At 35.1% G+C, this 13316-nt stretch overlaps 1 protein-coding gene across 1 annotated transcript in view; it reads right to left on the reverse strand.

Moving 5' to 3' along the window:
- The window catches only part of Ptbp2 (polypyrimidine tract binding protein 2), a 66608-nt gene that overhangs the window by 6839 nt on the left and 46453 nt on the right, over nucleotides 1–13316 (reverse strand). The window contains exons 9-11 of the mRNA XM_029537184.1: nucleotides 4752–4906; nucleotides 3291–3324; nucleotides 2764–2856 (exon numbers count right to left, since the gene is read on the reverse strand). Of these exons, the coding sequence (XP_029393044.1) occupies nucleotides 2764–2856; nucleotides 3291–3324; nucleotides 4752–4906 (282 nt within the window). The remainder of the gene's footprint in view (nucleotides 1–2763; nucleotides 2857–3290; nucleotides 3325–4751; nucleotides 4907–13316) is intronic.

Here is a 13316-nt window from a genome sequence, read left to right on the forward strand (position 1 = left end):
TTCTCACTAGTCACTAGATCTGGGTAACTCCAATTCCTTATCTGCCTTGCTGTTGAATCTCTCTGTTTCTTCCCCCCATCCATTCTATACAGAGAAAGAGAGAGAGAGAGAGAGAGAGAGAGAGAGAGAGAGAGAGAGAGAGAGAGAGATCAGTTAAAAGACTTTCACAGGTTATAACTCTGACCATGGCATCACTTAATAAACATTCCTGGGAACAAAATCTAAACTTCCTCTTTAATGTAGTTACATTTCCCAGCCTGACCCTTGCATTCCTCCCGGCCTCTTTGCACAGAATATTAATTGATGGATGCAGTAACAGCTTGTGCTGGGAATGATGCTGCCAGACACTATCCAAGCCATAATGTAACGGCACCTTAGTAGTGTATTTCTTATAATGCTCTCTGGCTAGAAAGTATTCTCTCACACTTCTCTCAATTTTGTCAAATCATTTTTCTGAAGTCGCTTCTACAGAGGCATCTTAACCATCTGCTGCAGAAATATTATCTATGGATACCCTATACCTCTAAAGTCACCATAATTTACTCAAATCATTTGATTATTTTTTCCCTTCAAATTCTAGGACACATGAAGACAAAACACAGCACATGATAAGAGGATATCATATGGCTTCCTTAGGTACCTGTCAGGTTGTCTTCCAAAGAAGAGAACTTGGCTAATATATTTGGTTGTTAACCTAGCCTCTAATGGCTGGGCCATCTCTCTAGTCTGAGAACTTGCCTAATATTAGCAAAGAGGTAAGTGTTTTCTTTAGTCACAAGTCTAGGCACATTAAGGGGGGTGGGGGGAGGGAGGCTGTTTTTAAAAGATTCTTCACTTTGTACTGCAGGGTTTTACACAATGGTTTATACTGAGCGTTAATACAACAGGATCTAGAACACCTAAGAGACAAGCCCCTGAAGGATTAACTAGATCAGCACTTCTCAACCAGTCGGTTGTGACCCCTTTGGAGGTCAAATGATCGTTTCACAGAAGTCACACATCAGATACGCTGCATGTCAGGTATTTACATTACGAATTATAGCAATAACAAAATTAGTTGTGAAGTAACAAAATTTTATGGTTGAAAGGGTCATGATATAATAAATTGTATTAAAGGGTCACAGCAGGGATCTAGCTGAACTCAGATGGGAAGGCCCACAATAAGTAAGGACAGCAATATCCCATGGGCTTGCATTCTAGACTACAAAAGATTATAAAAAGCAAGCTCTAACCCAGCTAATTTTAATTCACTCTGATTCCTGGCTATGACCTCACTGTGGCCAGCTGCCTCAAGCATTTGCTGATGTGACTGCCTCATTGTGATGAACTGAACCTTCAAATTGTAAGTTAAAAGTAAACCCTATCTCCCTTAAGTTTCTCGGTCAGATACTCGGTTGAAGCGAAGAACAAAGAAGTAGATCCATTCAGTATGTTCATGTTGGGTACAGGTCAAAGTGCTGCCAACAGGATCAACCAGACAGCCTTCCATGGGGGTCAGCACCTTGATCTGCAAATATGTCAGCCACAACTACGAGAAAACTACTTTCTGTTGTTTCGACTTTACATCATAGTATTTTGTTGTGACAATCAAGCACAATAAGGATTAAGGTACCACTTGTTTAAAGTAAGTCTTTATATAAAATGAAAACAAAAAGTATTCCGAATAAATGTGTTAGTCCCCATATCTCATGATGACTTGTTATTAATTAAAGGAAGATAAAGCCATACTCAACTCAAATTCTAATAAGAGAAGGAAGTACCTGAAAATGATCTTGTTCACGAGTAACACTGTCAAATGTTACTTACATATAAAGGCACTACACAAAAACAACAGTGAGCTGGGGCCACAGCACAGAGAACTTGCCTGGCGCGTACAAATCTCAGGATTTGATACCCAGCACTACTAAAATTAGTGATAACAAAGCAGCAGCAACTCACCTCAGAAGAAAAGCATGTTCATAAACACAGGAGAAAATGATATACCAAATATCAATGTTTAAGCTAGCACATTTAAAATATGTATTGCCACTTTAAACCAGAAAAATCAGATAGTTTTGTATCTGAGCTACCAAGTTCACAGAGCTCCCGATTGCTGTAACAATTAATCCCATCAAAAATGGTAAATTCCAAAGTTTAAAAATGTGAATGCAGTCAGAAAAAGGTAGCATTATTCTTGAATTGTAATGAATTAAATTATAAGCTAAGACCCTGGTGATAATTACAAATAATCACATTCTGTGCATGCAATTGTATTCTACATTGAAGCATGTGTGAAAGACAGTGATATATCTGGAACTTGACTGAACTACATTTTATGCCTTTGGATTAACCATTGGTGAAGATTTTTGTTTTGTAAAACTCAGAAACTCAAAGGACTTCCCTTTCCACTGCCAAACTGAGTCAAAATCTAAAGTGATTTTAGAAAAACACAAGGACATTGAATAGGGTTTTATGACCTATATGAACAATTATTTCTAATATAGGAGATACACAGGAATAGAACTCTTAACCAAAAGTCACTTCAGTTTTGGGGCTAACATCCTTTTCTATAAAGCTCTGCTCAACTTGTTAGGAAGAAGGCAAAACATGGACTCACCATGTATAAACTATAAAAATATAAAAGTTAATATGACATTTTCAGACTTGATTATTAAAAAGTCACAAATGATCTCTTAATTAAAAGGGTCTGTTTTTAGGCACAGATATAGACTACTGCATTTGAATTTAGAATTTAAGTGTACAGGTAATGTAGCTCCCTCTTACCAAGCTGTGACTGGTTCCCATCAGCCATCTGTATCAGAGCACTGTCTTTCTTATTGTACAAAATCTTCACGCGCTGCACATCTCCATAAACACCTTTTTGTGGAGCCACAGAGAGGTAATCCAGAAATGGAATTAATTTTATGTGAAAGTCAGCTAACGATTATCTTTCTGACACATCAATGAAACATTCAGACATCAACATGATCACTCACTCAATCTCACCATTTACACAAATGAATAAAGAAGAACAAGATTTTGAACAGTGAATTTTGAAAAGAATAATTTTTGATAAACCCTCAAAGCTATGTGAATGATATTAAATTAAAAACCATGCAAAATAAATCAGCATGCATTAAAACAAACTTTGTGTCTATGGAGAGTTTTAAATAGCAAAGAAAAATAGCAAAAGATTTACTATTCAACTTTAAGCCAAAGTGCTAGCTACAAATAAGAATTAAGGTGAAACAAAAAACAAAAAACAAAAAAATCAAATCAATAATAAAAGTATAGTGCTAACAATAACATACCGAAGAGGGTAAACAGACTTTGGGGCGTAACCATCTTTAGAAGGAGAGAAGAGCAAGCAGCGTAAGACAAGAAGAGAGAAGAGTCGAGGAAGAGCGGAGATGAACAGATCATCCATAACGAAGGGTGGTTCCCGCAGAATGGTGAGGTGGTCATGGATCATGGTTCAAGGCGGTTAATTGGGGCAAGTTGGTCCGAGGAACATTTGTTCAAGCACAGAAGCATGAACATAGGGAATGGAGACAGGGAATGAAGACAAGGACAAGGAAAATAAGGATAAGACAGGGAAGGGAACGGGCATTTGGGAGAAGACAAGGAAAGGGGAGGTGAACACACAGGGAAAAGGATGAAATGGGGAAGGGAAACAGCAATGCAGAAGAAAAAAATAAGGAATTGGGGAACAAAAAAAAAAATAAAATATAGGTCAGTACATAGGAAATGCAGGAATTTGGTCAGAAAATGGTTGGTTTATGTACTGTACAAGAAAAACTGAGCAAAATGTAGTCATCCAAGACAAATATGGGTAAAGTACATCTCTATCAAAGAGTAAATATAGCATTTCATCTCAACATAGGGAAGGAACGCATGCATAGGAATTTTAAACTTTGAACTTTAACTGCATAAGCATGGCTGGTTATGAAATGCAGGCAAGTCTTAAAGGCACTCTGATTCAAACATTTTAGCATGCAGAACTGTGAATGATAACAGTACTAAACGACAAAATTAGGTTATGTCTATTATTAACAGAGGCCAATCAAAAATGAGACAAATATTCAAATTAGACATCATAAACTGATACATTTGAGGGTCCCACATTTCATACCAGCTTTCATAGCAATCAAAATAAAATATATCAGACATAAAATGTACAACTGAAGAAAATAACAGCAACTTTATTTAACAAAAGGGTGCAGGGTAAAGTTGAAATATATATATTTGTAGAAGACAATGACTAAAAACTGCAAAGAAAAAATTACTAAGAAAGACTGGAAGAGTGCCTCGTCAAGATCTTTGGAAGAACCTTCAAAGAAAAATGTATTAGAGTAGTTCACATAAAATAAGATTAAAAAAAAAAACGCAATGACACATAAGCATGAAATGAACAAGCAAATCATTGGAAAAGGCAAAGAGGAAAATCATTTTACAGTTACACTTGCAACATTAGATCACATTTGCCTTTGAGAATAACAGAAAAATAAAAAGCCAAACCACGGTACTTCACCATATTTTTCTTAGGAAAAATAGGTAGCTATATTAGAATATATATACATATATAAAGATATATGACTGTCTAAAGAACCAGCACTAACTAAACAAGTACGGAGATTTTATTCAGAAGCAGAAATACAGAAGATATTTTGGCTAATGAATATACATAAAAAAAGGCAAGTGCAAAATGAAATATGAAAAACTTTCACAAATGAAATGGAGATGAAAAAGCCATTAAAAATGATTTCACTAACCTCTTCATTTAAATTGCTAACCAACAGGACTGTATTGCCACCAGCTGAGACTCCAGGCATGCCCACTCGGCCAGCGGCAGCGGCAGCAGCTGCTGCAGCAGCATTTGGAATAGCCAAAGGACTGAGAGCCCCTGGAACAGCTGCAACAGGAAGCCCTAATTTTAAAATAAAGCATATTTTACGAAACACACACAAGTCGTTTACAAAACCAATTTAAGCACAATGGCTGCATGGCTTATGGGTGACCGTTCCAAATGGTTCCTGTAAGTCAATTTTTTTGATGTTTAGAAAAGTGTTTTGTTGGTGTGGAGCAGTTATAGAAAAATAATTGATTTCAACAGTCGCTTATTATTTGAACTAAGGTACATACCTGTATAATGATAACATATTACATACATGATAGTCCTTTATCTTCCCTATGGAAAAGCTAACAAAGCATGAAGAATAAATTTCACTCACTCCCATGATTTACAGTGAGCGGTAAGTATAAGAAAACCTTAAGACAGTGATACTTCTCATTGCTACATAACAAACATAGTTCAGTTCTATACACAAATTTGTTTTCATATAAAATTCAGCCAGTACATACAAGTCCACCTAAACAATTCATATAAATGTCCTAAAAACATGACAATTTGCCTTCTCAATTTCATACTGAAGTAGAAACAAAATGAACCCCAAACACTTTCAACTCTTAAATTCTCATTTACCTAGTATTTATTATTTGTCAACAAGTATAATCTAAAACAGTACACAATTTACACCTTGACATAAAAATGGCCCCAGCACTCTACTTAAATGACATGGATCGCATGACATACTTGCTTAGAAAAAGTCCTTCATTGTGGCCTTGTAAATTTGCATTGTGTTTCTCTTTTTTTTCTTTTTCTTTCTTTCTTTTTTTTTTTTTTTTTTTTTTTTTTTTTTTTTTTTTTTTTTTTTTTTTTGGTTTTTCGAGACAGGGTTTCTCTGTTTAGCCCTGGCTGTCCTGGAACTCACTCTGTAGACCAGGCTGGCCTCGAACTCAGAAATCCGCCTGCCTCTGCCTCCCGAGTGCTGGGATTAAAGGCGTGTGCCACCACGCCCGGCTCGTTTCTCTTCTTTTTATAGCGTTCTTGTTCTTATGCAATACTCTGGGTCTACTGCTACCTTCACCAGTGGAGACTAAACTTCTTCCTGTCAGCTTTTAGATGGGTTTATGGAGGCTAGAATGACCTTTCACTGGAAGTTTCAACAATTTAGAGTGAAAACTCCTAAGTTTCAGGCTTTCTTCCTCTTCTGTGTGCACCCTACCAAAGGTAGGTACACAAAAGGTTCTCAATTATAAAATTGTTCTGGGTGAGTGTATTTTGCAGTTTTTTTGTCCACTTTCCTTACATTTGCTTCTGAATGTTCTAACTTAAAATTAAGAAGGCTAAAATAATAAAACCAAGTATCATCATACCTTCTGAACAATCATGAAACAATATTCTTTTAGTTATTATTAGCCCATTTTATCTCTTCTTGTATGTGGTAGATGTGCTTGGTAATTGTGCACATGGAGGAAACTAATGTCATACAGTGCTCTTGGCCTTTGTGTTCTGAGTTGAGCACTGTCTCTCTGAAGCCCAGGCTGACGCAGCAAGGTTGGCTGGATGGTAGGTTTCCACAGCCCCTAACCTGGCCGGCACTAGGTACAGCGGTGCTGCTGCCCTTCGAGGCTTTATCACACTGGTTCTGGGATCTGAGCTTAGGTCCTTATGCTTGACATGACAGTGCTTTCCTTACCCATAGGACATCTCCTCGGCCCTGACTTACTTCTTCATATTAAATACAGTACTTCTCACCACACCTCACAGGTTATTTCCATTTAACATTTAAAGAATAATTTTACTTTTTGTCAGGGGACATACATATACTTAAATACTATAGACACTCATACTCAGTATTTTTTCTCTTATATTCTCTTGGGAAGTGACCTCTCCATGCTTATAAACAAAGCGACACAAGGAAAACACTCAGCATTTTTAGGCGGTTTGGCTGACAATACAATTATTTAATAATAGCAGAAATACCAGATGTAGTAATTATATTGTCAAATCATTTCTTTGTTTTAGTGGCTTTAACTGGCTACCTCTTGGAAGAAAAAGTAATATGTTGCTAAATTCTATGGTCTTTATGAGACTCAGAATTAATATTGGCAAAACTAAACAAACAAAAACAAAGCCACCAACCTTAATACACTAAAAGCAACAGAAAAAAAAAGTTCCATGTTAAACCTCACATTCTCTTTTACATAAAGACTTCAAAAACAGTTATTTGATAAGCTCTTTTCCTACAACAAATGAAATCAACTTTATTTATGGGCTATTTTCAATTTTAGCAGGTAAGAAGATGCTCTCAAGGCCACTAACTCAAAAAACTTTTACTGAAAGCCCAACCATAACTTAACACAAAAATAAAACAATCTCAGGAATTTCCAAACCTCTTGTCTTTTCTCTGTACCTGTAAACTCTTAACATCTCTTGTTTATGTTCCAGAGTTCCTTGAGCTTTGTGACTAGGCTAAAACAAAATTGAAACCTTTTGGTCTCATGTCTCCTTTTACATGTAAAATTACTGAGGAAAACAAGCTTTTATCTGAATTATACCTACTGAGTTTTACAACAAAACCACAAACAAGAGAACATATAATTATGTACTCTATTAGTCTCAAGGCTGATGCACAAAATGACACTCCTATGCGTACCAATGAGAAAAATCAAGAATCAAAAAGTCAAAACCTATTTTAGTATTAATGTCATATTTTGATCTTGTGGACCTCCCTCCCTATTAGGCATTAAGAGATTCCCCACAACCTTTGGTAATATTTCATAAATTGTACCTTTAATATTAAAAAGTACTAAAGTATTTTACAGACAATTCATTTCAAAGAAAGAATGCTGTAATGACATTTTAAAAAGAGTATCAAGGTATATAGTCAAAATTACATACTACTGACAGTCCTACTCGTTTCCTGTTTTATTCTAAAAAAAATTAAAATAAAATAATAACCATTAAAATATTAACAAGATTTCTATCTAAGTATATTTAGTACTTACTTCACTTTTGGAAAAATCTTTTTCTTCTTTTAAGATACATTTTTTCCCATGATAACAATTCAATAATCTAACAAAATTATCAAAAAAATCATAAGTAGAAAATTTATTCAAAATACTATTTAAACATAATTGTTTAAAAAAATACTCCAGGTTTTTACATTTGTGTTTATAAGGGAGCAAATTTGATGTTAAATATTTAGATAAAGCTTTAGGTTGATGTTAAATATTTAGATAAAGCTTTAGGTCATGAAATGTCATTAAGAGAATTATTTAAATGAACCTAAAATAATTGCAAATTGGGCTGGTGAGTGGGTAAGAGCACCCAACTGCTCTTCGGAAGGTCTGGAGTTCAAATCCCAGCAACCACATGGTGGCTTATAACCATTCGTAACAAGATCTGACGCCCTCTTCTGGAGTGTCTGAAGACAGCTACAGTGTACTTACATATAATAAATAAATAAATCTTTAAAAAATGCAAATTAAAAGGCAAATGTAAATTGTTGTAGATTCAAGAGACAGTTTAAAAGTCTAAGCTGAATTTTAATAAATATTACCTTTTAACAAAAAGACTGCTCAAATTTTACCCAAGAAAAGTTGGGTTCAAACCAGAAGCAATTCGTTCTCTCTCAGTAAGAAAAGAGGTAAGGAAGGGATTACCAAAATGTAAAATGTAAACTTTCAGGTCCCCAGGACTGTGTGGCATTTGTTTAAATGCTAATCCACAATCTATTTATTATCACTACTCCTGGCTCAAATGCTACAAAGCAGGTTAGTGAAATGATGTCAGAAGACCTGCCATATGGAACCACTGGTTTTTAAGAGCTACTGCAGGAGTATTTCCCCTTACTAACATGTTCCGCTGTGCAGTTATTTCTCCCCTAGGCTGCTAACAGGAAAACTATCTTCATTTCTAAACCAGAGGCACAGCACAAGCTTCCATGAGACTTGAAAATCTCTGTGGACACACATCAGCTTTTTTCCAAATATTCTTCTCTGAAAAATTAACTTTGTCATCACACAGAAACTTTTTAGATTTTATGTAAGTACTTGTGGCAAGAAGAAAACCTATAAAATGTTTGGTGGAATTTCTACATAAATGCATAAATGTTAAGTCAGTTTTACAAGATAACTGCTCCTTTGTAAAACTTAAAACTCGTCACATGCATAAGTTTTAAATTTTAGCAAGAGGCACCAATTTCAATGATCGACAAACTCTTTAACTAAGTACATTAATACATGTTCCATTACAATAACATGCAACTTGAAACTAAGTACTGTGAAAGAAGTTTTTTTTGGCTTACAGCGATCACATGTGGTAAGAGCCCCCTTCAACCCCTGATGTTAAGGTAGAAGAGGACAAAGAGGTAATGTGAAAGAGAGGGAGGACACATGGGGAGAGAAGTGGGAGTGGCCAGTCCTATCCTTTTTCAGAAACCCTTTCTCAAAAACCACTGAAACAATTCTTTCACAAAACATCATCCAAGAACTTCCCATTAGACTCTACTTACAAGCTTTACTAATGACACAGGAGGGTTGGCCCAGCCTCTAAGCATTCGAACTAGTCCTAGCTATTTTTTTTTTTTTTTTTGGAAAAAAAAACATTTTTTAAAATATATATTCCTAGTGGGTTTTTTTGGGAAAATATCCAAACTATTGTCAGTTTTGGTTCAAACTTTTTATAAAAACATGAAAATTTTCCTTCTAGGTCTTACAATATTCCTATAAAAAGGCATTTTTTTTTCTATACTTCAATATTCTCATTACTTCTTGTTCCAAACTAACTACAACAGATTCCAGAATTTTAGCTTGAAAAACAAACACTTGTCCCATGCTAGGCACTGGGAAACCCCTTCATGTGTCATTCGTCATTCTACTTAATTCTGACAATAGCTGTAGGTGGCAGGGGTCACCACCACCGTGCTCACTGCAAATGTGTATGGCCAGTGAAGCTACATCACATTTTCAACATAGGAATGCTGGACTTCAACATTATGACTTCAACTTTATCATTATGAATTCTGCCACACTGCAAACATTCCCTTTTGGGTAATGCTTTATTTATCATGCCATTTCTCCTTCCTATGGCAACATCTTTTGGACATTAATTTATTGTGTGGGGTTTTTTTTTTCTAGTATAATCTACTTCCTCCTAATCTGCTTTATATTTCTGTGGACAATCTTGTGCTGATAGTGCAGTCAAGAGCCACATGTGACTTTAATCCTAACTGTCACAGTCGTCACTTTTCATTTTAGGTACTGGAGACTAAAGCCAGGCTTTGCAATTGCTAAGCAAGTCCCCAGCCTCAATCTCATTTTACTACAATAATAAATGTGTATTATGTACTTCCAAAATTTTATTTCAACAATTTAATCTTGTTCTCTTATATTTTGAAAATTGTAAAGTAAAGCAAAGTTTTAAGCATTGATCTCTGGTTTCTAAATTCAAGTTCCCTATAGCTCTTGCCACAATTCAGACTAAAAGTCAAAATTCTAGATTAGATTACACATGGGAATACATGCTTTTGTTTCCAGCACTTGGAAGTCAGACACACATGGATCTTTATGAGCTGGAGAGCAGCCTGATATTGCAAGCTTAAGTTTCATAGTGAGACCCTGTCTTTAAACAAACAAACCTTTAAATTCCCTTTTGTCTCATAGATGTCTTCACATTCTTTTTTTCTTTTTTTTTTTTAGTTTTTTTTGAGACAGGGTTGCTCTGTATAGCCCTGGCTGTCCTAGAACTCACTCTGTAGACCAGGCTGGCCTCAAACTCAGAAATCTGCCTGCCTCTGCCTCCCGAGTGCTGGGATTAAAGGCGTGCACCACATTCTTTATAAATAACTATCATTAAAATGTAATGCATTTAGTTACTTTTGCCACATTTCATTTCATTACATTCTTTGAGACAAAAACAAAAATAAAAGTAAAAGCATTTAGTACACCAGTTTTTAGCTCCAATAAAAGCATTTATTTAGTATACCTGTTTTTAGCTCCCAGATATACCATGAAGCCAGTTTCTTAAAAACTAAACTGACCATCCTTACTCAGTTATTCAGACAACCAATAGATCCTTCAGCAAACATTAATTAACAGTCTGGATAATTATAATGTATCTTCATGAAATAGAGAATGCTTGGAAGCTTATTTTTTGAAGCTTTTGATACTAAGACTCTAATAATTCCAGTATAAAATTCACATTTCACAGATAACATTATCCTTAAGATCTTGCTCGGTAACCTTTGGTAGTACCATCTCATTCATATTTACCCAATTCTTCTATGTGCCATTCAAAATATTTGTCCCTTGTGAAATACAGCGTAGACTTTGTGTCATATTTGCTTACACTGTACCCACAGCTTATAGGACCCTCCTGATTCTTCCTTTAGAAGATACATCAGGTACTTCTGATCATGAATCACACATTTCACTCTACACAAAACAACACTACATTTATTATCTCAAATCAAAACTATTCTTGGTAATCACCTCCCACTAGAATATAAAATCTGATCAGAAACCTTGGTATTATATTCGAAGTAATGTGAAAAAATATGCTTAAAATCAAGAACTTAATTGAAACCTTCTATACGTATCTTGATTTCTTGTTGATGAAACTCTCCTGTATGACTTCACCTCAAGCTATCTTCTTCTGCTGCACTAACTGCACACACAGATGTACTGTGCATCTTTAGAAAGCTTTTCTGAGTTTCACACATGGCATCTGTAGCTGTCATCTTTCTGTTTTACTATTCTGGTAAGACAAGGTCTCACACTAGGTGGCCCAGACAGATCTTGAATTCATGACATTCCTGCCTCAGTCTCCCAAATAGGATTAGAGGTGCACATGACTATAGTAAGCTTATAATTAAGTCTGCAGCATGGTTCATTTTAACAAATCTTCTAGAGCCAAAGGCTGTTATTGAACCGTCATAGAATTCAGGCTATTCAGTCTTAAAATACTAAATCTTCTTGGGCCTGTTCTGAGATTACAGACTGGTGTCATAACAGTTGTTCCCCAATTTCTTTTCTAAAAGAATTAAGATGTTTAAAAAAATTAAGAGTTTAAAAAATTCAACTACAGTAATATAAAACACAGATTAACAGACCAAGAATACACATATTCTCAGATAATCTTTGAATATACATTATACACAAACACAAGATGCATTAAGACTGTTCCTGGAAAAACATGGGACACTATCTTACAGTAAGTTTTCCAAGTTACTGGAGTCTTTTCTACAATAATGTTTAAAAGGTATGATATAAAGCCAGCAAGTCATTCAACAACATTATCAAGTATTATATACAGTACATTAACTATATTCACTATGTTTATATAGTAGGCAGCACAGCTGTTTCATAGTCTATCATGAGACAATGTTGCTACACAGTAGCATATTTTACCTATATTACAATCTAATGAGAATAGCTTCTCTAGATGAATCTCTGACTGAAACACTTAGTTAATGATTGCATTTTAAATGTTCCTGCCACAACAAATGACATAAAGAACTTTAAATAGAGGTAGAATCTTAAGTAGTTTTTCTTTAAACCGGTATTTTTCTAGTTATTCTGTAGGGAGAAGCTATCCTTAAAATAATCTGTCTAGGTATTTGACAGTGGAGTCAAATCTTTAAATAGGAACTAAATAATGGGAGACAGGGCAGAGAGTGCTGCTAATCCTCGTATTCTTGTGTTCACAACTCTTCACTGACACTAGTGTCTTTACAAGGTACTTAATTCTAGCAATGTCTTAATAATTAAAGGGAACCTTTTGATTCACAAAATTAACAAGTAGCATTTACATCTTTCTAAGCATCGGTTCTAGTAATGGTTCAGTAGAAACTTAGAAGTAGCAACCACTATGAACAAATTAAAAATATTAAGAATATTAAAAATGACAGTAATTCGTGGTTTTTGAACATACAGAGATGAAAGACCAGGTCTTACTAGCATATATTATGAAAACAGCTCTATTACTTACTGCTACAATACTCACTTGCAGTTTTTCCTCCTGGTGCTATTAAAAAATACATAATATAATGTGTATAATGGAATGTCTTGTAAAAGCTGTTTACATTGTCCTGCATAAGCTATAGAATCCCAACAAAGGGAGCCGATGGCAAGTATAATTCAGGAAATGTTCTTTAAAAGCAGAAGACTGACAGAAAGGCACTAAAAGTATTCAAAATAATTCTGAAAGAAAATGACAAAATGATGGAAAGATGTTTCTAACCCTGAATACAGAGCTAGAGTAAACACGGTAGAAAGGTACCGACAGAAACATGCAAGCATGAATGCAACACACACACACACACACACACACACACACACACACACACACACACACAAAACCAGAAAATACTTGAAAAAGAACAGATGTAACTCAATAGACGTTCAGCCTTGGTTACACTGGGACAATCGGTTAGTTTAAAACAACGACAAAAAATTTCCGAAACTTCATTCCTCATATAAAAATTTACTCA

Source organism: Mus pahari, chromosome 4, assembly GCF_900095145.1.
Source record: "Mus pahari chromosome 4, PAHARI_EIJ_v1.1, whole genome shotgun sequence".
NCBI lineage: Eukaryota > Metazoa > Chordata > Mammalia > Rodentia > Muridae > Mus > Mus pahari.